Source organism: Heteronotia binoei, chromosome 6 (genome assembly GCF_032191835.1).
Source record: "Heteronotia binoei isolate CCM8104 ecotype False Entrance Well chromosome 6, APGP_CSIRO_Hbin_v1, whole genome shotgun sequence".
In the NCBI taxonomy this organism is placed as follows: Eukaryota; Metazoa; Chordata; class Lepidosauria; order Squamata; family Gekkonidae; genus Heteronotia; species Heteronotia binoei.
The window spans coordinates 136085352-136109655 of record NC_083228.1 but is presented as its reverse complement, the minus strand read 5'-3'; the positions used below and the strand labels follow the sequence as shown (position 1 = coordinate 136109655).

General features: G+C 44.9%; 1 protein-coding gene across 1 annotated transcript in view; it reads left to right on the top strand.

Annotated features, from left to right (window-relative positions):
- The window catches only part of LOC132574450 (cytochrome P450 2J2-like), a 32961-nt gene extending 10826 nt beyond the window's left edge, over positions 1-22135 (top strand). The window contains exons 3-8 of the mRNA XM_060242805.1: positions 8257-8417; positions 11615-11791; positions 16605-16746; positions 19075-19262; positions 21592-21733; positions 21898-22135. Coding sequence (XP_060098788.1) covers positions 8257-8417; positions 11615-11791; positions 16605-16746; positions 19075-19262; positions 21592-21733; positions 21898-22088 — 1001 coding nt within the window. The 3' untranslated portion in view covers positions 22089-22135. The remainder of the gene's footprint in view (positions 1-8256; positions 8418-11614; positions 11792-16604; positions 16747-19074; positions 19263-21591; positions 21734-21897) is intronic.
- Positions 22136-24304: the final 2169 nt, after the last annotated feature.

The window sequence follows — 24304 nt, the reverse complement described above, 5'->3', positions numbered from 1 at the left end:
CTTCCCAATAGGCACAGGTGTAAAGCAAGGCTGCGTTCTCGCGCCAACTCTCTTTACGATCTTCTTTAGCATGATGCTTCAAAGAGCCGCAGTAGATCTAGATGATGACGATGGTGTCTACATCCGCTATCGCACTGATGGCAGCCTGTTCAACCTGAGGCGACTAAAGGCTCACTCCAAGACAATGGAAAAACTCATCCGAGAGCTACTGTTTGCTGATGATGCTGCACTCGTCTCCCACTCGGTATCAGCTCTGCAGCATATGACGTCCTGCTTTGCAGAGGCTGCCAAGCTATTCAGCCTAGAAGTTAGTCTGAAGAAGACAGAAGTTCTCCACCAGCCTGCACCCCAGGAAGATTATCACCCTCCCTGCATCACTGTGGGTGAATCAGTACTGAAGACAGTCCAGCAGTTCAGCTACCTGGGGTGCATCATCTCCTCAGATGCCAAGATTGACAAGGAGATCGACAACAGGCTGGCAAAGGCAAACCGTGCATTTGGCCAACTGCACAAAAGAGTATGGAGCAACAAGCATCTGAAAAAAGGCACAAAGATCAATGTTTACAAAGCGGTTGTGTTGACAACCCTCATCTACGGCTCTGAATCGTGGGTTTTATACCGTCATCACCTGCGACTCCTTGAGCGCTTTCATCAGCGCTGCCTTCGCACCATCCTCAACATCCACTGGAGTGACTTTGTGACCAACACTGAAGTCCTCAAGAGGGCAGAGGTTACAAGCATCGAAGCACTGCTGTTGAAGACGCAGCTGCGCTGGGCAGGGCATATTTCTAGGATGGAAAACCACCGCCTTCCCAAGATTGCTCTGTATGGCGAACTTTCCACCGGCCATCGAAATAGAGGGGCACCAAAGAAGAGGTACAAGGACTCCTTGAAGAAATCCCTTGGCACCTGTCGCATCAACCATCACCAGTGGTCTGACCTAGCCTCAGATCGCAAAGCATGGAGGCACACCATCCACCAGGCTGTCTCTTCCTTTGAGAACGCACGCATAGCTGGTCTTGAGGACAAAAGGAGATTGAGGAAGAATCGCACTGCTACAGCACCAACCCCAAATCAGACTTTTCCCTGCAGCCACTGTGGCCGGATCTGCCTGTCCCGCATTGGTCTTGTCAGCCACCAGCGAGCCTGCAGCAGACGTGGACTACTGCACCCTTCTTAAATCTTCGTTCGTGAAGTCAAGCCGAGAGAAATTCTCACACAAGTAAAGTGATGCTCAAAATTTTACAGCAAAGACCGTTACCATATATGAAGTGCCAGATGTATAAAATGGATTCAGAAACAGAAGAGAACTAAAGATTATATTGCAAATTTACATTGGATACTGGAGCTTACAAGTGAATTTCAGAAGAAAATCAGCTTGTGTTTCATAAATTACAGTAAAGCTTTTGACAGTGTGGATCCTGAAAGGCTATGGTTGGCTTTAAAGGAAATGGGTGTGCCACAGCATCTGACTATTTTGTTGTGCAACCTGTACTCTGGACAATAGACCCCCATTAGAACAGAATATGGAGAAACAGAATGACTTCCAGTTGGCAAAGGTGTCATACAAAGATCCATTTTACCTCCCTATCTCTTCAATCTGTACGAAGAACATATCATAAAGAAAGCTGGATTAGATTTAGATGAAGGTGGACTGGAAAATGGTGGAAGAACCTTTCACAATTTGGGATATGCATTTGACACCACATTACTAACTTGAAATGACTTCTAATGAAGGTTAAAGCAGAAAGTGCCAAAGCAGGATTACAGCAGAACATCAAGAAGACAAAGTAATGACTACTGAAGAATTACAAAACTTTAAGGCAGAGAATGAAGAAATTGAAATTGTTCAAGAGTTTCTATTCCTTGGCTCCATCATCAACCAAAAGGGAGACTCCATCCAAGAAATCAGGAGATTGAAACTGGGAAGGGCAGCCAGGAAGGAGGTAGAAAAGGTTACTAAGAGTAAGGATGTGTTTCTGGCAACCAAGATCAAGCTATTAGATACCATAGTATTCCCCATTACTATGTATAGGTGTGAAAGTAGGACAATGAAGAAAACTGACAGGAAGAAAGACGTTTCCTTTTAAATGTGGTGTTGCAGGAAAGTTTTACAGATACCATGGACAACCCAAAAGACAAATATGTGGTTCCTAGACCAAATCAAGCCTGAACTCTCCCAAGAAGCTGAAATGACTAAACTAAGGCTATTATACTTCAGTCACATCAGAAGAAGACAAGAGACACTGGAAAAGACAATAATGTTAGGAAAAGTTAAAGGCAGCAGGAAAAAAGGAAGACCCAACATGAGAGGGATTGACTCCATCAAAGAAGCCACGACCCTCAGTTTGCAAGGCCTGAACAAGGCTGTTAAGAATAGTACATTTTCTAGATGGCCAACAGTAGCTCTCCAGATGTTTTTTGCCTACAATTCCCATCAGCCCCAGCCATTGGCCATGCTGGCTGGGGCTGATGGGAGTTGTAGGTAAAAAAACATCTGGAGAGCTACCATTGGCCACCCCTGTTCTAGGACATTAATTCATAGGGGTGCCATAAATCAGAAGTGACTTGATGGCACTTAACACACTCACAGGTACTTGTGGCCATCACTGTCTCCACTGGTAGTGAATGTCACAGTTTAATTATTCATTTTAATTACTAAGGCACAGTTACTCATTACTCATTTTGTCTGTCCTAAGCCTAAGAAGTTAGCAAGGGTTATATGACAAGATGAAAACAATAAACAGTCTAATTGACTAGCTACATCATATCAAGTTACTGGTTACTCCTGGAACTCATCTCACTTCTGATCTTAGAGCAAAGGGAGGAAGAAGAGACCCTCCCCCAAAAAAAACAGATAAAAGGAAGTACTTCTTCACCCAAAGGGTGATTAACATGTGGAATTCATTGCCACAGGAGGTGGTGGCGGCTACAAGCATAGCCAGCTTCAAGAGGGGATTGGATAAAAATATGGAGCAGAGGTCCATCAGTGGCTATTAGCCACAGTGTGTATATTATATATATATATATATATATATATACACACACACACACACACACACACACACACACACATTTTTTGGCCACTGTGTGACACAGAGTGTTGGACTGGAGGGGCCATTTGCCTGATCCAACATGGCTTCTCTTATGTTCTTAAGAAACATGCAAGACCTCAGGTACCATCACCAAACTATAAATCAACCAACAGCCAGGCTGAAGGTCACTTTGTTATGAATGAAACCTCCCTTTCTCAGATGGGAAATATGTGCAAGACGAGCTCATTCATTGTGAATTAACTAAGGATCAGCATACATAAACAGGTTAACTCTTTGATGATGGAAGAAATTTAATTTGCAAATTCCAACAGTGACATACTGGGTTGATATTTTCATTGAGCTTTTCACTACATACCCAAGATGTCTTGCAGTATCAGCCTGTTCAGAGTGCATCAGTATATATTTAAAACTTATATTTTCTGTTCCAATATGCATCACTTTAAACTTATCCACACTGAAATCTCATTTGCCATGTTGTTGCCCCATTATCCAATTTATCTCTGTACTTCTTCATAACCCACCTTGGTTTTCACCATGTTGAATAATTTGGTATCATCTGCAAACTCTTCTACTACACTGCTCATCCCCAATTCCAAATCATGCATGAGCAAATGAAATAGCCCCATTCCCAGTACTGATCCTTGTGGAATTCTGTTGCTCACTTTGCTCTTTATAGAGGATCTTCCATTTCTTCCTACTCCCTGCTTCCTGCCATTTAGCCAACTTTTAATCCATAAGAGGATCCTACTTATGCCATGACAGCTTGGCTTGAAGAACCAAAGCCCACATATATGATGTGTACATGCTTGTTAACCTGCTCCACATGATTGTTAATCTGCTCAAAAAATTTCAAGAGATTGGTAAGGCAGGACATCCCTTTTCAAGAAGCCATGCTGATTTCCCCTCACCACACTTTTCCCTTGAGATGCTTAATAATCCTTTCTTTAATAACAGTTTCTACATATTTATCATCATCATCTAATGAACTTAATTAATCATCCCATTCCAGCTAAAGCTGGGCTCTGGGCAAAGTACATCAATAGTAGCAAAAATACATAACTTTATAACAATGAAAACATTCCAGCTAAAACATCTTACAACCCTCCCCCCCCCCCCCCGCCATGGCACTCTATTAAATTTCTTCTGTTCCATTGCATTGAGGAGTGGGGGAGCTCAGAGGAGCGGAGGAATGAGGTGCCAGCTCAGCAACCACCACTGTCCTTACTTGAAAGCCTGGTGGAACATCTCTGCTTTACAGGCCCTGCACAATTGCACAAGATTCTGCAGGACTCTGGGGTTTAGCTTGAACAGATGATAAAGTAACTGGCCTGTAATATTCTACATCCTGTCTGGACCCCTTTTCAGAAACTGGGGTGAAGTCAGCTGTTTTCCAGTCATCTATCATGGGTGCCAATTTTGGCAACAAGTAACATATACTTTGTAGATCAACAGTTTCACATTTGGGCAGGGCCAGTGCTAAGGGTTCTGACACTCGAGGCAGACCCCTGTGCCGCCCCGCCCCCCTGCCCCCGCAAACTCCCTTTATGGAGTTCATTGCGTGCGCAGCACTGGAAGTGATGTCATCATACAGGGTGGTGAGTGGGGGATGAGAGAGCAATGGGCGGCACACAAGAGTGTTGCTGCACTGCTGTTTCCCCCTGCACACTGCACTATGCTCTTTGGAAGCTTCCAAGGAAGCACAGAGCACTCCTCCAAGCCTGCATTGAAGGCAGGATCAGAGGAGTGCTGCACAGTGCACCACGCATTGTTTTAGCAGTGCCCAGCGGCTTTTGGTTTGAAAGCGGCCTTCCAAAGGCACCACTCGGCTGCTTTCAACCTGAAAGCCGCTGGGCACAGCTAAAACAGTGCACTCTTTGGAGGCTTCCTGTGGCGGGGAGGACGGGATATAAATAAAATATTATTATTATTCCTTGGAAGCCTCTGAAGAGCGTAGTGCACTGTGCAGTGCTCCTCTGAGCCTGCCTTCAAAGAGTGTTCTGAGTGGGCAAGGGGGAGTAAGGGGGCACCTGATGGCACCCCCTGGCAGGGTAGCACCCCAAGCAGCCACCTACCCCACCGACTCCCATGTGCCAGTCCTATATTTGAGTTAACAACCAATGCTGATCCTGTGAACTTAGAGGGAGGTATTTGTGAATTCCCTGCATTATGTAGGGAGGTGGACTAGATGACCCTGGAGGTCCCTTCCAACTCTATGATTCCAGGGCTTTTTTTGTAGCAGGCACTCATATTAGGCCAGACACTCCTGATGTAGCCAATCCTCCTGGAGCTTACAGTAGGCCCTGTACGAAGAGCCCTGTAAGCTCTTGGAGGAGTGGATACATCAGGGGTGGGTGGCCTAATACACAAAGGAGTTCCTGCTACAAAAAAAGCCCTGTATGATTTATTATTCTATGAACCCTTAGATTTATGTCCTTTGGATCTGCAGAGTTATTATTTTCAGTTTGCCTACAAGTCATCTCTTATCACCTCAATTCGATTCTTCAGACACCTTTCCTAAAAATAGTGGCTATGGTGTGGGCATGTGCCCCCTAGAGAAAGCATGAAATGGGGAATACAATAAACATTGTTCAAAATGTCATCCTAAAATGTTCTCTTTTGCACATTTGTTAAAATGATGGTACTCTGGGAGCATTCCAACCCTTAGGTAGACCATTCCAAAAGATGGTATCTGCCACAGAGAATGTGTAAGAAGAAGAACCTTGAGATGGTTTTGTTCAGATGACTGAGGCAGCCATAGCAGAGCAAAGCAGAATTCCTCACTGGCATTAGCTCTGCCCCCACGCTTCTCCTTACATTGACACAAGCCATCGATTCCCCACCAGTCACTCTGCGGTGCCTCTTGCTGTGGGGCTACTTTCAAATCCCATCATGGCAACTGGAATTCCAAAAAACCAGCATCCTGTTGCTGCGACAGTAATCGGAAGCACCCACGTTGTAAGAGGCGCCCGCCAAGCCAGTGAGAAATCACTCATGGCCCTAGGGCTAGGCTATAAAGGGCTTTTTAGGTATGAGATAAGAGGCAGTTGGAAGGACTCAGAAACTCAAAGACTGGGAACTAATATACTTCACCGGATAGAGAGGGTGTTTACAACCCAAAGGGAAACATCTCTGTGATGTGTTAACACCTTTTAATTAGGATCTGGTGAGCCTGAGCCACAAAACCTAGTACCAAGACTGACTAATGCCCTATGAGCTCACCTGAGATCAGGTCTGAAGAGAAAAAGAGCTGTTCCTTTGTGTGGCAATCAAGGAGGGTTCAATCAAGGAAGGCAGATAACAAAAGTGGGGGAGAAATGTTGCTTTCTGCTTGCAGGTGCAACCTGGTGATGCATTATGCATTCAGGAGCCAGTCTCCCCACAGCCCAGGCTGGATCACATGTCCAAGTATTTTAAGTTAACTAGCCAGTAACCTTTCTTTCATGTTCTTTTATTTACTTGGCTGTCATGTAGTTACCCAGTGAGTTTGTGCCTTGTAGTAAGTTGTTTAAATAAGGAGCCTCACACTTGCTTACCCACAACCTAGACTGCTCAGCAGAGCTACTGTAAAATGCCCCTTGGGATCATGGAAGCTGCAGTGCCAAAAATGAAGGGAATCAAAATATTCTGGCCCAGGATGCTGGCACCAACAGATGATTCCGTGTAATGCAGACTGGACATTCTAGAGCTAGCCTGGGCCGGGATTGTCTGATTCTCTTCTTTTTTGCAACTGCAACTTCTGTGATCATCCTGATCATATATTCTAAAACTCATAGCTTTATTTTCTTATGAGTTATGTCTGCCACGAATAAACTGTCACTTCTGTGGCAAGTAGCAGAAGGATTTTCTGGAGATAACCTGGGACTAGTTTGTTCTGACTTGCCTCGTTTTTGTAACTGCAATTCCCATGATCATCCTGAGCCTGGTGGCAAATTTTGAAACTTCTAGCTGTATTTTCCATAAATACACAACTGTAGCTTCCATCACAAATAGTATGAGGGACGTGTTCTAAAGAAAACTCTTCATTTTTGCATTATTCTAAAGCTTGTGGCCTATGCCAAGACCACTAGTTTTATTTTCCAAAGACTTATGCCTTCCCTAAAGAGACAGAAGTATTGACAGATGCATGCATCCTCCTATTATTCTCTCTCTCTCTCTCGGCTTGGCTTCGCGAACGAAGATTTAAGAAGGGTGCAGTAGTCTACGTCTGCTGCAGGCTCGCTGGTGGCTGACAAGACCAATGCGGGACAGGCAGGTCCGGCCACAGTGGCTGCAGGGAAAAGTCTGATTTAGGGTTGGTGCTGTAGCAGTGTGATTCTTCCTCAATCTCCTTTTGTCCTCAAGACCAGCTATGCGTGCGTTCTCAAAAGAAAAGACAGCCTGGTGGATGGTGTGCCTCCATGCTTTGCGATCTGAGGCTAGGTCAGACCACTGGTGATGGTTGATGCGACAGGTGCCAAGGGATTTCTTCAAGGAGTCCTTGTACCTCTTCTTTGGTGCCCCTCTATTTCGATGGCCAGTGGAAAGTTCGCCATACAAGGCAATCTTGGGAAGGCGGTGGTTTTCCATCCTAGAAATATGCCCTGCCCAGCGCAGCTGTGTCTTCAACAGCAGTGCCTCGATGCTGGTAACCTCCGCCCGCTTGAGAACTTCACCCCTCCTATTATTACAGTTATCTTGAATCTCAGATCCAATAAAAAGTTGTGCAAGCGTTTTCCTCATATAAATTTTAAAGGCAGGATCTACTGACTGACCTCCTTTGGGATTCAAAAAAATCTCACAATTGGCTGAATAGTTTGTTAAACTTTAATGAATTCTCCAGCTAAGTTATTCATTAAAATGTATCCCAAGGTATTCAGTGAGATGTCCATCGATAGTCCATTAATATTTTTAAATTGCATTCCAAAAACCATTACTTCCTTCCCACCCACCCCCCAAGTAACTAATGCTAAATTTCTCCCTCTTACAGAAAGCATCAAAATTAGCTTGCATGTGTTTCATCTGTCTTGGTTTATTGATAACAGAACTATTTCATCAGCATGCAATGGGACTAAAACTTTATCTAACACCCAAAGGGGGCAGCGGTGGAATCAAGAGAGGCCATCTCATGTTCAGCTTTTTCCTATCTAAGAAAGTGCGTTCTTTGTATTAACAAGAGAGTTTAAAACTATGGTTAATGTTTTGCATATACCTTGGTTTGCAGGGCAGCCACTTGACCCTTCATTACCCATCCTAAATTCAGTCTGCAATGTGATCTGTGCTCTGGTTTTTGGACATCGGTATTCTGTTGATGATGAACAGTTCCTCAAGCTGATGAGTTCCATTGAGTGTAGTGTAACATTTGGAGGTACCTTCTTTCATCTTGTGAGTAGTCTTTGTCATTGTGGGGAGAAATTAGGGCATCTCACTTCATGGATGATGAAGTAGTGCTGGAAGAACGGTATTATACATGAAACTGTCTTTTGTTCAATCAGGCCACTGGTCTCTCAAGGACAATACTGTCTACTCAGACTGGCATCAGTTCTCTAGGGTCACAGGCAGAGAGGTCTTTCTTACTTACCTTTTCAGAACTCCTATGAACAGATGATCTTAAGCAATGACTCAAAAAATAATACATTATTTACAAAAGGAAAAATATACTAGTCAGAAATTTGGTGACCAAATCGGTAGTGTTCCTGTCACTGTCTAGCATCTGACAGGGAATATTATCTTCTGGTGTAAGATAGCACATCACATCACTTGATAGGAGCTGAGAAGCTTTTGGTTCATGGAGTTTTCTTTTTTGCATTTTAAGAACATAAGAGAAGCCATGTTGGATAAGGCCAATGGCCCATCCAGTCCAACACTCTGTGACACAAAAGAACATAAGAGAAGCCATGTTGGATCAGGCCAATGGCCCCTCCAGTCCAACACTCTGTGTCACATAAGAACATAAGAGAAGCCATGTTGGATCAAGCCAGTGGCCCATCCAGTCCAACATTCTGTGTCACATAAGAACATAAGAGAAGCCATGTTGGATCAGGTTAATGGCCCCTCCAGTCCAACACTCTGTGTCACATAAGAACATAAGAGAAGCCCTGTTGGATCAGGCCAATGGCCCATCCAGTCCAACACTCTGTGTCACACAGTGGCCAAAACAAACCAGGAACCATCAGAAGGTCCATCAGTGGGTCCATTTTGTGTGTGTGGTGCGGGTGCATGCCTGTGCCTGGAAGTCATAGAAACCACTGGCGAACCCTATTGGGGCATGGAAGACATTCAGAGAAGTAGCTTGATAGTCTGCCTATGCCTCCCAACGCTGGTATTGTCTGGTGGTTTCCCCATCCAATTACTGGCCAGGGTTGGCCCTGCTTAGCTTCCCAGATCTGACATGATAGGGCTTGCCTGGGCTATCCAGGTCAGAGCATGACAATGTATTCTTAGGAGATGATGAAGTAAAGGCTTGAGCTAATATTTTCGGCAGCAGGCTATAACTTGAGAAATGAGGGTAAGGCAATGCCCTTATTGTCAAGGAAGGAGATGCCAAATGCTGCTCTGCCTCTGACAATTGCAACAGCCCTCATTGCCTTGCCACAGAAGATCACCCAAGTAGAGGTACACAAGGATGTCACATGTTCTGGGAAAGGCCAGCTCAGCAACCCCATTAAAGATCCTCAGGATGAAGGCAAGACCTGATTCAAAGTCCCTGAAATGGAAGTGCCTGTCCAGGTAAAAAAAAAAAATCTGAAGAACTTCCAATGAGGTAGTATGAAGGGAAGCTTCTGGCCTGTATGGCCCCTTCCAGCGCTATGATTCTGTCAGTTCCACTGAAATCATAAATCCATTTCTGCAAGCCTTCCACTATGGACTTTCCTTTCAAAACATATGCAGGGGACCTATGCTAGTCTTCACCTGCAAAAAATAACAGCCCACTCGCACTTAAAAAAAAATATGATTTTATTGCAGCAGAAGCATTCATAGACTATAACCCACTTCTCCAGATATGATGAGTGGCTTCTCACTAGGCACACCCTTTATATAGGAGATGAGGACAAAACATAGACAGAAGGATCAAGGAATTATAAAATGTAGGAGAGTCAGATGTAGGAGAATGTAGGAGAGCCATTTTGGTGTACTGGCTAAGTTTGCAGACTCTTATTTGGGAGAACCAGGTTTGATCCCCCACTCCTCCACTTGTAGCTGCAGGAATGGCCTTGGGTCAGCCTTAGCTCTCATAGGAGTTGTCCTTGAAAGGGCAGCTGCTGTAAGAGCTCTCTCAGCCCCACCCACCTAACAGGGTGTCTGTTGGGGAGGGGGGGAGGTAAAGGAGATTGTGACTGCTCTAAGACTCTGAGATTCAGAGTATAGAGCAGAATATAAATCCAGCATCATCATCATCATCTTGCCAGGGTGGTCCATAAGACTGTGTCCAGTTGCATAGATTGGATTCTGGCTGCTCCTTGGTGGTCAGTGCCGGATTAAACCCTGTGGAGGCCCCTAGGCAGTCAAAATTTCAGGGGCCCCCTTGCAAATTATCTCAGAGTAAGAGCACCCACATCACCGCCCGCGGCCCCCTGCAGCCTGCAGGCAACTTCTCAAAAGCCGCTTTTACTAAACTGTGAGGGAGAGACAGAGAGAGGCAAACTTGGTAACGACACTAGCAGCAGCCTCACCAGGCAAATCGGACAAAGAGCGGCTCAGTTGCTGGCTGCATGTGCAGGCTCCTAGGGCTGCAAGCAGGGGGTAAACTGGGAGGGGAGTTGGCTCAGGGCCCCTAAACGCCTGGGGGCCCATAGGCCAGTGCCTCCTTTGCATAATTATTAATCCGGCCCTGTTGGTGGTCCAGGCTTGGCAGCTATTTGACTCTGAATTTTCTCCTGTGCTTTACCTATACGTAGAACCTCTAGGGGAGATCATCTGTAGCTTTAGAGTTGGACATTTCTTTATGAAAGTCACCAAAAGCTGCTGTCTCCATTCTAAGCTACCATCTGTGTGCAGATTTAAGCATGAACAATCCAGCCATCACAGGAGGTCAAACGCGCGCACAACAAAAATACAAAAAAGAAAATTGGGAAAGAAAACATTAATCTGATCCTTTTAGTTCCAGAGAGTTACTAATTTCCTCACCTTTTTGAGAGGGTCTCATCCCGTGAGGGACTCAAGAGCTCCAGGATTCTCATTGATTTGGTAGTTTAAGTAGGGAAGACTTTCCTGAAAAAATTATTATTTGGGCAGAGTATGTGCTGGCTCTTCTCCCTCATCAGCTAGTTCCTCCTCCTCCCTGTCTGGTAATTTCAGTACTCAGTTTCTGTCCCCTGAAATAAATTGCATGCATACACTATACCAACCTTTTTGAGTATGAGGAACCTTCTAATGTCTCTGTATATCTATTCACATGGGCCGCTTCCTCGAGCTGGGTTCTGGGAACTGAGAACTAACAAAAAGTCAGGATGATCCTCCCAGGAACTATCATTCCCTGAGAATTAATGCAGTTGCTTTCAAGTGTAATCCAGTTCATGATGCTGAAGGGGCTGCTCAGCCGGTTGACTGAAGTGCAAGATTTGCTTTTCTTTTTCCTGCAGCTCTATGAAGCGGTCCCATGGCTCATGAAACACATCAAATGGCCATACAAAAAGGCATTTGCAGCCGTAGATGTTGTGCTTTCACATGCAAGGAAAGAGACAGAAGCGCATAGGATGCAACTGGCAGAGCATGATCCGCGGGATTTCATCGATTACTATCTACTTCAGATGGAGAAAGTAAGTATCCACTTTTTGAATCCAGCACCTCTGCACCATTGTTATATTCCCTCTTATTAGACTAAAGAGCAACACTTCCAGAACTACCAACAAGATTTTCTGGTTAGGGCTGCTAGGCCCCCTACTTTGAGGGGAGACCTCCTGCTGGCAGCCATCTTTGCCCGCAACTGATAGGGAGAGGAAAAAACGAGGCATCATTTCTGGAGGAAACTATAAGTGGTTTTGTCGTAAAGCTTCCTGTGATTACTAGAGCCACTCTGCATCGCTTCCACAGTTTCCCCAGAAGTGATATAGCAACATTCCTGACTTTGCATGCTCCCCTCATGTCTCCACCCCCAATCTTCTTGCTGATTGCCAGGGAAAGGACAGATATCTAAGAAAGGCTAGATTTTTTCCCCACATTCTGACTATGGGTGCCATAAAGTAGTGGGTTAAATGGGTCAGCATCACCTTCCCCTACTAACTAGGTGTTTTTCCAGCTCCTCACCAACTATTCTACTTCCTTTATCTGCTACCACCATCTGTTGCTTTTCTTCAAAGAGCACCTCTGACAATGCAGTATCATCTTCACTTAAGCTTATTGCAAAGTCCCAAGTAAGAGAGATCTTTCTACAAAACTGTAAAGAGGCCCAGGTTTGCAAAGAAATGTGAAATATTTTTTTAAAAAAAAACTCTTGGGTTTTTTTAAAGGTTGAAAATGATAAAAGGAAAATAACATTAAGCAACCATTGCTTTCAGTGGCTGCTGCCAGGCAACCACAGCTTTCCAAGGTTTAGTTCTGTCAGTAAAAGCAAGGTGGAGAGAGAAGAGCCCTTTTCAGGCCTATTTTGGTCTTTGAGTGAGGGTACCTTGGGGCCAGGTCTGACAAAAGTGGCCCTTCTAGGTTGGAAAATTCCTGGAGATTTTGTGGTGGAGTCTGAGGAGAGCAGGTTTGGGGAGAGGAAAGGCCTCCGCTGAATATAATGCCATGGTCCACCCTCCAAAGCAGTTATTTTCTCCAGGGGGACAGATCTCTGTGGTCCGGAATTCAGTTGTAATGCTGGAAGGTCCCACCTGGAGATTGGCAACCATAGCCTGGAAGCAACCTCTGGGTTACTTGATATCATCCAACTTCCATCAGTCAACTAGGGGTGGCTGCTTGCTACTGCTCAACAGCAGCCACCCTATGAAAGCCAGTGTGCTGTAGCAGTTAGAGCAGGGGTATTGACCTCGTTTGTTATGAGGGCCGAATCTGACACAAATGAGAACTTGTTGTGTCATAAAATGTAATGCCAGGAAGCAGAGATTTAAACTTTAAAAGGACACAGACAAGCTCAAAGATTTTTTTTTAAACTTAAAACATGCTTAAAACATTAGCACTCATTGGACTTAAAGGTGCTTTCTTTGTATCTCTTCCATGGGATCCAGGGAACTGGACAAAGGAAGCTCTGGCTCTTTCCCTCCTTCCCCAGGGAACCAGGAGGGGTAGGAGCCTCAGCCAATAGACGGAAGAGAGGCTTGGCTCAGTAGCTGACAACCCTAAAGGATACCTAATTTCTGTAGCTGTAGGAGATCTCCAGGCCCCACCTGGAGTTTGGCAACTCTAGAAGAACAGTATGACACAGAAAAAGGAGAGAGGCTATAGGAGTTTTCAGGATATGGAAAGAGGAAATAGTGGGGGGAGCGGGAAATGAGATACCTCCCAAAAGTGTTTCTGGGTTCCCATTTGTTAATTCTAAACATGCATATTTTAAAATCTTTAAAATATATAATGAAGACCTAAAACTTATGGTGAGTTCATTTCTTGTCTAATGATGTTCAGTTGCAATTAATGTGTGGTGATGACCTTGCATGCAGAGTTTCACACCTGTAATTTCTCAGGATTAGTTTCCTTCCATATTCAAGTATGTGTAGAAGTGATGAAGACAATTTACAGTGCTGTCCTAAACAGAGTTACGCCCTTTAAAATCCATTGAAAGTTATGGGCTTAACAGGTGTTGTTATTCTTCTTGGGATGACACTGCTTATCTCTTAGCTCTCTTTATTCACGCTGCTTATGTGAATAAAAGGATAAAGTCAGAAGGAGGATACAATCTAGGCTAGGGGACCATGGAATGGGTACTAATATCACACTTCCTAACTTGTAATCCCACAGGCATTACAAATCAGCCCTTTACACTGTCCGTTAACTACTACTTATTCTTTTGGTTTCATACCAATAGTGAAAAATGCAGATCAGAAATCACTCGTCCCATTCAAGAGTGCCCCTAAAAGCAGATTAGTTTTTTGTGATACTAGATCCAGGTGGCCAGTCATATTGGTCTGAAACATTAGAACAAATGGCACCTTTAAAACCAAACAAGTATTATGCATAGTGGCTGATTACAGACCGGCACTTTGGGTCGACTCAGAGATGCCTCTGAAGTTGACCCAAAAAAACTGGCCACCCGGCAACATCTGCTGGCCGCCCCCATTCCGCACTTACCCCGTCCTGAGAGACGCTCCGACCGCCTCAAAAAGGAACCACTTGGAAAGTGGTCCCTTTTCGCTGGGGTGGCTCTGAGGCCACAGTTGGCCGTCTGGAAGCCCAGAGAGCATCTTACAAGCGCCCAGGGAGCTGTGAGCGGGACGCGTGAGCGTTCCACATGCTCCCCAGCCACCCAAGGCCCGCCCCTTCTTCCGGCACCGTCCAGAAGCACCGGGGCACTCTTCTTTTGGCCGCCTTTCTTCAGGCCCAAAACGGCCCTCTGTTATCAGCCAGTGTGAACTTTCATGTGCATGCACACTTCCTCAAACAAATAAATATGTATGTTGGATGTATGTATGTGTCATGACTCACCCCCAGCACACCCCCCCCCCCCCATTTATTCTTACTCTCAGGGCTGCCCTTGGACGTTTAGCACCTCCGTGCTGGGGAGAGATCATGGAAGGGGTTTCTTATCTGTTTCCCGGTCCTCACTATTCTCAGCCTCTACCAGCTAGCCCCAGCCGGGGAGCTACTCCAGGAAACATGTTTTGGCTTAGCGCACAGCCCTCTTGTAGTCTGCCACCACTCCCTTTACAAACAAAAGCCAGGAGGGAGAAAAGGAGAACCCCCACCTGGTTCTACTTGAGAAAAGTCAGCAGCCCTGCCCAAAGGCCAATGCAGGCTGCATCCCCCACCAGAAGATTGGTTAGACAGAATAAGATAGCCGAGGTCAAGGACACCAGATCCCTGGAGAGTTCAGCACGCAGAATCAGTACCAAAAGTAAGGCTTTTTATTGTTAACAAAAAGTCATAAATTTAAAAGAGCCTACGTTAAGGCAGTGCAATTTAAAGTAAAGCCATTACATAGACACTAACTAGACATAACTCAGACAGGCAGTACTTTACCATGTGGACAAAAAGGCCTTGGCATTCCAGCCAGCAGTATTTCAGCATCCGAAAATGAAAGATTGGCCAGAGGGAGTGCCAGGATAACAATCCTACCTCTCTACTCTCTTCTGTACTTAGTCCTTGGGCTGGTGCATAATTATAGCAATTCTGACTTCAGCCAGTGTTCTGGATCACCAATGAGAGACAGGTGCTAATTAGGATGTCTTGGCAGATCTTAAGGATCTTGATAGCTCTCTTACTTCTTTAGCTGTCAGAACCAATTAAGGCCAGAGGCATGTTTTTCCTCCTTCCACATTGACCCAATTAGTGTACCTTTACAGGTGAAGGGAGTCGAGGCATCTTGTTTAGCAACCCAGATCTTAAAGGAGACCCTCCCCACCTGTCATGAATTTACACATGCAAGGCCATGGAGCCAGATTAGGGGTTAGGATTCATGACAAAGGCCAGAAGGCCTTTTCATGATAGTATGTATATATGCATGTTTCCAATTCTGACATATTCTTTGACTCAGTGTTTTCCCCCGAAATTGAATCTAAACAGTGATGACCTGATAAACTTGTTATTCCTCTTTGTACCTCTGAAAACATTTCATTATATTGTATGCTTGTATGCTAACCTGTTGTTCAACCTCTGCCTTACATGTATGGACTTGTAAGTTTCATTTCACTTTGTCTGAGTAAGTGTGCCTGCACACAGAAGTTCACACTGTGACTAAACCTTTGTTGGTCTTAAAGGTGCCACTGAACTCCCACTTTGTTCTGTTTCTGTGATACTGTTGAGCCAGGCTGTCACACTGTTTATCAGAGCTATTAACGAAAGGCACTTTGAGTATCAGGAACGTGGAAAACGTGCCATTATGCCAGACTAAATCACAAGAAGGAGAGAAGTTGGAAAGTTCATAATCTTCACACTGTACAACATGTAACACTGCAGACACCTCCCCTCTTCCACACCCCATAGCCGAACATTTAGAACTTTTGATACCCTCTGGTTCTGTAGTCCCAATTAAGATGTGCATTCAGAACTCCACCCCACTAATATACATGAATTCAAAAGGCAAAAACAAACATCCCCTTTTCCATCCTTGAACAATTCTGATTATGGCTACAACCAAAGTGATACTATAATTAACAGGAATTCATAAGTAACATTTTAAAATCACACATGATTGCTAAAGTCACACAATCCAATTCTTTTCAAAATATAGATCTCTGTTATCTTTCCTCTTGGACCTTTTAACTGCCCCATTAGCCCCTGTACTGGTCTGAAGCTTCTCCTGTACTTTTTAAACCACCGTATATCTATGAAACTAGCTGACAGCTTTTTCATTGTTCAGATTGTAGAGTCCATCCTAGTATATCCTTCTCCTTTCTATATAGAAATAGTGTGTGGGTCTTTTTTGTTTCTTGGGAATCAAACCAAAATCATTGTAATTTCATTTCCTGTTGTCAATAACAGAGCAAGAATGACCCCACCTCAACATACGATGAACCCAACTTGTTTCAATGTATTTCTGACTTATTTGTTGCTGGGACAGACACAACCAGCGCCACTCTGCAATGGGGACTGCTTCTCATGGTGACTCATCCAGATATCCAAGGTGAATAAGAATTACGTAAAGTATACGTGCCATTCTATTCATAGCAGCTTGTTAAAGAGTTCATAACATGGGACTGATTAATATATCAGCACACGAAATCTGTGAAGAACTGGTGGGAGGATAACTGGGAATTTTCCCTGTATAAAAATAGATTTCTCCACTCTCCAGGATTCTGTAATGTCTTAATGGATTGAAGCATATTGAAACAGAAGTCATCAACCAGGGAATAGGGAAGGTGTTGCCAGGAAGGTCTAATTAAGAATCCAGTTGCATAACTAACTGAGCAATACACATTTTCTTTTAGTTTTTCACTACAACTTTAAGATCTCTTTCAGTCTCAATCTCAGCCACTCCAATTTGGGGTGTTTTTTCTCCCCAGTATGTATCATCGTATATTTACCAACATCACATTTCATTTGCCACGTTGTTGTCCGCTTACCTAATTTAGAGAGAGCCATGGGTACCTCTTCACAAGCTGCCTTGCTTTTCAGCACGCTGGGTAATTTGGTATCATATGCAAATCTGGCTACTGCACTGCTCACCCCAATTCCAAATTCCACATCCTCTATAGCACAATGGGGGCCAGAGGCATCAGCATCCTAACAGGTTGCTAAGGCAACCCAAAATGGTGCTCCATTTGAGGAGAATTCAGATGCCAGTTCCATCCCAATTTCATGCATAGATTGCAGGAACACCCTTTTGGGATTTTTTTTCCATTGTGCCTGACCCCATCATACAGATATGACTATCTGCTTGGGCTTCCAAGCAGTGGTTAGTAATCAGTGAGTTCCCCAATATATGGCAAGAGGGCATAAATGCAGCGGTGATAAAAAGAAAACACCGCAAATAACTGAGTCAGTATTGGAAAGGGAGTTAGAGTTGCTGCCCTTGAACAATTTGTCCAGCAGAAACATAGAAGCTGACTTTCTCATATATATCAGTTAGGGTTGCCAGCTCCTGGGAAATACTTGGAGATTTAAGGGTGGAGCCTGAGAAGGGTGGGGCTTGTGGAGGGCAGGAACTTAAATGGGGTATGATGCCACAAAGTCCACATTCCAAAGCAGCCATTTTCTCCAGGTGAACTGATAGATCTATCGCTTGGAGATCAGTTGTCATAGTGGGAGATCTCCATCCATTACCTGGAGATTGGCAACCCTAATATCAGTCATTTTCCTTGAGACCACTGTTCTTATATGTACAGCTCTCTTTTGAAATGTATACCTTGTGTTTATGTCACTTTTTGGGCGTTTTCGCACAGGGCTTACCCCGGAGCGACGTCCCTCTTCACCGCGCAGCGTCTGCGCGGATTTCGCACCAACTGCTCCGCAGAACCCGGAAGAGCCGCAAAGTCCTGCAGCTTTTGCGTCGCAAATGTAAACTGGTTTTGGCGGTTTACATTTGCGATGCAAAAGCCGCGGGACTTTGCGGCTCTTCCGGGTTCTGCAGAGCAGTTGGTGCGAAATCTGCGCAGACGCTGCGCGGTGAAGAGGGACGTCGCTCCGGGGTAAGCCCTGTGCGAAAACGCCCTTTAACATTTAGTTCCTTCTGGGGTATTCAGTGATATACTGTTGCATGCTTGGTAGGCAGTACTGGATTAAAAGTTAAGATCCAGTATGTTGGACAGTCCACTGGATTCTAGGAAATGCAGAATCGGGAATTAAGAAGAAGTGATTCATTAAAATGGACAAGGCAGAGAGCAATCAGCTCTGCTTTGAGTTTTGGCAGCTCCGGTCAGGGCCATCTTAAGAATTAGGCCAAGTAGGCACTGGCCTATGGGCCCCCACACCTTTAGGGGCCCTGGGCCAGCTTTCCCTCCAGTTTTCCCCCTGCTTGTAGCCCTCCCAGCCTGCACGTGCAGCCAGCGAATGAGCCGTTCTTTGCCTGACTTGTCTGGTGCGGCTGCTGTTGCCATTGTCGCCAAGTTTGCCTCTTTCTGCCTCTCCCCTGCAGCTTTGTCAAAGGGGCTTTTGAGAAGGGGCCTGCAGGCTTCAGTGGGGGCTACAGGTGGTGGGGCAGGAGCTCTGATTCTGAGATAATTTGCAAGGGGCCTCCCAAGATTTTGACCGCCTAGGGACCCCTGCGGGGTTTAATCTGGCACTGGCTCCAGTTCCTTTATCTCTAGATTCTTTTCTTACTTCTAGCACAGGGGAAATGTGTGTCCCTGAAGAGGTCCGGATCTTCTACTGCTACCACTCTCAGTGTGTATTTTTTAATGTATCCACATGGACTAATGTCAGATGGAATAAATCTCTCTTAATGATTGCTCAACTTCCCACAGGCAAATGAACTGTTTAAAAGCAATCTTATGTTTTTCAACATTTTCCTCAGAGAAAGTTCAGAAGGAGATAGAAGATGCTTTTGGTTCCTCCCAGTCAATCGGCTATCAAGATCGGAAGAAAGTGCCATTTACCTTTGCTGTGATTCATGAGATCCAGCGTTTCAAATGTATCTTATTAGCTGGGAATCCGAGAGAAACTGTGCAGGATGTGACCGTTCTTGGTTCTTTCATTCCTAAGGTATAAAAGGTTGTTATAGTTGCAGTTCTGTATTCCAAGAACAAACATTATTTAAGAGACATTTTAAGAAATGTATCCATATAGGAACTCACAGTGAGGAAGTCCCTGAATACCACAGAAATCAATAAAATACAGTAGTCCTATGGTGCCTTTTCCCGTGCCAGCCCATTTCTTATTGGTACAGCTTAAAGGTCTTCCATAAAAGGCAGCAATCCCATCTGGAAGGCCTCCACAGAAGCACACATTCTCCATTCTTGCAGCAAGAAGTCAAGGCTCAACTGCTAAAAAAGTTCCCCACTGAATTCCCACCAACCCAGGTAGGTATCAGAGGGCCATCACAGAGTTGCCAATCTCCAGGTGCAACTTGGAGATTTCATAGGATTACGATCTCCAGACCACAGAGATCAGTTCCTCTGGAGAAAATGGTTGCTTTGGACAGCAGTCCTTGGCATCATACCCCTGGCACTCCTCCTCCCTGGTCTCCCCCAGCCACCTCTCCAACACATTGCCATGAGCCCTGTGTCCTCCCTAGGCCTCAGAATTGGAGGCAGAGGGGGGTTGTTTCACCTTCTTCCCCTCTTCCACAGACAGCAGCTCTCAATGACCTGTTTCTCCATCCTGGTCATCACTGGGAGACCCCCTGTTAACTTCCGCTGTCTCCACACCTCCTGCACGGGCACCCGGTCCTGTGCCAGGTTCCACATCAGCTGGTGCCTTGGTCAATCCCTTCATTCTTTCTTCCTCCTGCCTGCACCTGGTCCTTGCCCTGCCCTTCTCTGCCTCCTCCTGACAACAAGGCAGGATAGCCAGAAGGTTACTGAGTCACTGGGCCCATCCCACCCTCCAGAGATCCTGTCCTCCCAGCAAGCTTGGCTTTCTGGCTGGACTCTCTCCCACTGGAGCCTGCCTCAGTGGCATGACTCCATTCCTGCTGCACCAGGTCTGCCTCACCAGTCCCGTCTTTGCTCCTGGCCTTGTGTGGCGAGGCTGTTCTTGGTTGTTTCAACCCCCCTGGGTGCCAGGGAAGACATACCTAAGCAAAGCTTTGGAAGCACAAATAGGGGAGGCAGCCCCCAGTCTCTCCCCTCCCCAAACTCTGCCTTCCCCATATCTCACCCCCAAAACCTACAGGAATTTCCCAACACAGAGTTGGCAACCCTAGGCAAGATATATAGGGCTGCCAGCTTTGGGTTGGGAAATACTCGGAGATTTGGGGAGTGAAGCCTGGTGAGGGTGGGATTTGTGGAGGGGAGAGACCTCAGGAGCGTATAAGGTCATAAAGTCCTTTCTCCAAAGGAGCCATTTTCTTCAGGGGAACTGATCTTGCACTGAGAAGTTCTTATTTCACAAACAGGCATAGGTTGTATACCAAATTCAAGATGAAAGTTCTGAAACAGAGTTGGGTGTAATATCTTTTCAGTCTGCTGCGGTCAAGGAGAATGTATTGCCAAAGAAATTTCCCAGGATAGCATAAGCGAGATTGCTCCAGTTTCACCCTCACCCCCACTGCCAAGGATACACGGTTTTCTTTTCATTTTTCAAATTGTACAAGTTTTTTGAGGGTGTATTGATGGGTTCATAGGCACAGCTTCAGACTTCGTTAAGGAAATACTTCTTGACACAGGAAAAGAAAAGGTCCCTTGTGCAAACACCAGTCATTTCCGACTCTGGGATGATGTTGCTTTCACAACGTTTTCACGGCAGACCTTTTATGGAGTGGTTTGCCATTGCCTTTCTCAGTCATCTACACTTTCCTCCCAGCAAGCCGGGTACTCATTTTACCTGCCTTGGAAGGATGGAAGGCTGAGTCAACCTCGAGCCAACTACCTGAAAACCCAGTTTTCACCAGGGATCGAACTCAGGTCATGAGCAGAGCTTAGGACTGCAGTACTGCAGCTTTAACACTCTTGGCACAACAAGTGATTAAAATGTAGAATTCACTGCCAGTGAATGTAGTACAGATGGCTTTAAAATGGGGTTAGATAGATTAATAAAGGAAAGATCCTTCAAGGGCCATTAGCCATAGCAAGTAAACGGAACCTCCATATACAGAGGCAGCAAATCTCTGAATTCCAGTGCCAGGAGGCAGCATGCCCTGTTTGTCCTCCAGGGCAATTAGCTGGCTGCCGTGTGAAACAGGAATCACAGCTGGATACTGTGTGAAACAGATGGGCCACTGGTCCAATTCAGCAGGGTTTTTCTTATGCTGTTTTGGTATATTTTTGAAGAGGATTCCTGGAACTCCAAGAGACAGCCCTGAGACTGTGAGGGATGAAAGCAGAAATTGCTGATGTGGATGCACTCTAAATCAACTGGTTCTTCCTTACAGGGTACCGTCATTGTTCCAGACGTACACTCAGTTGTTTATGATCCCAAGATATGGGAGACCCCTCGAAAGTTCAACCCAAATCATTTTTTGGACAAAGATGGGAAATTTGTGGATAGAGAAGAACTTTTGCTCTTTGGTGCAGGTAAATGCAAAAGTCCAAACTTAGTAAGTTAAGCTATGGATTTAGGCTAACTTCAAGGAGACCCAATTTCTTGTTCACACTAGCTGCTGAATAAAACAGACAAATACAGTAGAATGTGTAGAGCTGTTACTCACTTGCTGGCTTTGCTTTATTTGCTTTTACAGGAGCTCGGGAGTGTCCAGGGAAAGAGATGGCAAAGATGGAGCTCTTCACCTTCTTCACCAGCCTGCTGAGAGCCTTCACCTTCAAGCTGCCAGAAGGAGTGACAGAAGTAAACTCAGAGCCTGCAAAAGGCCTGACAATGACTCCACAACATTATAAGCTCTGTGCTATTCCTCGGCTCAGTGAATCATGACCCATAACGATCATTAGAGCAGTTTACTTCTTCATATCCATTTCTCCCTCAATCATGACTTTAAATGTCATCCAATATTCTGCTGCTCTGATTTACTCAGTTCACTGTTCAAGAGCTTCTGCATCCCATTAATGCTTATTGAGCACCACAGTATATGTTACTCTTTTCATGTTCTTGCGTGTTCCTCACAGCCGTACAGCAGCCATAGGGAACTCCATTTCGAAAAAGGAGGTGTCAAATGGCCTTTGAATGGCACCATCCAAGGGGGGAGGAGTCCTGCCTCTCCCTGAGCAGTTTTTGCATGCAAAAAAGTGTGCTACAGGAGAGTTATTTCACCAATTTTGCCATTTCACATGGAGTTGCATGTGGAACACCAAAAATGATGAAATAACCCATCCCCAACGCAGTTTTCTCACAAGAAAATTACTGGGGGGCGGGGGGGGAGGCAGAACTTTCTCCCCCTGCATTCCTGTTTGGCCTCTATAATGGCTCCTTCCACTTCCCTCCCACAGAGACTACAGATTTTCCCTCCAATTCTCTTTTCCTTTGCTGACTGAACCACCCTAGTAATGTGTTTCCTTCTTTGCTGACAAACTCTGGCGGTCCTTACCCTGTCACAATACGATATTTTGGCTGCTAGCTCAGCGCAGGGAACCTGAGGGAAGGATTAGGAGCCCTAAAACTTAAATGGCCCTTGAGGCATTTTGATGTTCAAAAACAACAAAACATTCAACAGAGAAGAGAAAGGTCAGGTGAAATCAGGGGCTGAACATTTCTGAGGTAACTCAGTATAGCTGATTCTGAGGTAAAATAGTACACGCAATGACTTGAGTTCTTCTGTTTCAGGCTGAGAGTTTCTTAAATTATTCAGAGTTACTTGAAAACTTTATGTTGAGAGGCTTTCGTTCTAGTGTTTTCCCCAAACACTTTAAGTAGTCTCTGACTCTTTTGGTTTCCAGAAGGCTGCAGCCCCCTTCTCTTGAAACACCACTACTCATCTGGAGTTTTTAAACTGACTCTTAAGGGCTCCAAAGGCAACTTCTAGCCACTGCAGGCCAGGGAACTCTTCACTCTTCAGAGCTAACTCCCTGTTTCACTGGGTAGGGGAATTCACTATACAATCAATCCCTTTCTTTAGCCAGAACGGGAGTCTTCACTTGCTTCTCAGGCTTTCTTGCCATCTTTCCCCCAAAATTCTTCTGTCTGTGTTCAACTGCTGAGTTCTGAAACGGTCAGTACTCAACTATTGCCAGCTAGGGCAGAAATCAGACTGAATTCTCCTCAGCATCTAGTTCAGAAGTCTTTCTCTGCTCAGCTCACGCAAACCAAACAGCTCTCTTGGAACAGCCTGTCACCCAAGACCCTCTGGCTCTGTGAAGAATTAACCCCCCACAGTCCTTTATCTGTTTACACAGCACTTCTGAGCTTCTAAAAGTGCCATCCGTTCCAACCTCTTCTTTAAAAAAAAACAACAACATTGTGTGGCTATGGGGAACACATGAAAACACATGAAAAAAGTATTGTATACCGTGGTTCTGATACCATGGTCAGAGAAAGAATTCAGGCAGGTTGTATGTTAATTCAGTCATTACCGCCTAAGAAACCCCATTTTGCCTAGCCTGCAGTGAATGCACAAGTGCTCTGTATAGAGTATGAAACTAGAAGTCTCCAGACCTTCCAAAAATAAAGAGGAGACTGCTTGCTGAATAAACTCTTAGGAAACGGTTATCTTCTCAACTTGTGGCGTATTGCTTAAGAGTGGTGAAGTGAATGGCAAAACAAAATCAGGATTGTGCTGAAAAGGAGATGTTATTTATTATGTATGTATTATTTATTTTATCAATTTGATTTATAAAGCATCCTTCCTCCCCCCCCAAAGCACTCAGGATGGTGTACATCACAGTTCAAACATACAATAAATTCAATCTTAACATCATAGTAATCAATCAATGAACAGGATAAAACCATTAAATGCAATTTAATTTGGATGTTGTTCGGCATATATTTCTCTCCCTCTGTGGGTCAAATACAGTGGAGTCTGCTGTCCTGCTGAGAGAAATCAGCCATGGAGTTTTATTTTGGTTTTTTTTTTTTAAGCCAATCAGTAATTGTTATGACATGTCACACTGGGGAAGTAAGTAGCATGGTTGACAAAGCATGCAAGTGACACCAGAGTAGAAGGCGTATGAGTGAGAATTAAAGGTGTTTCAGACATA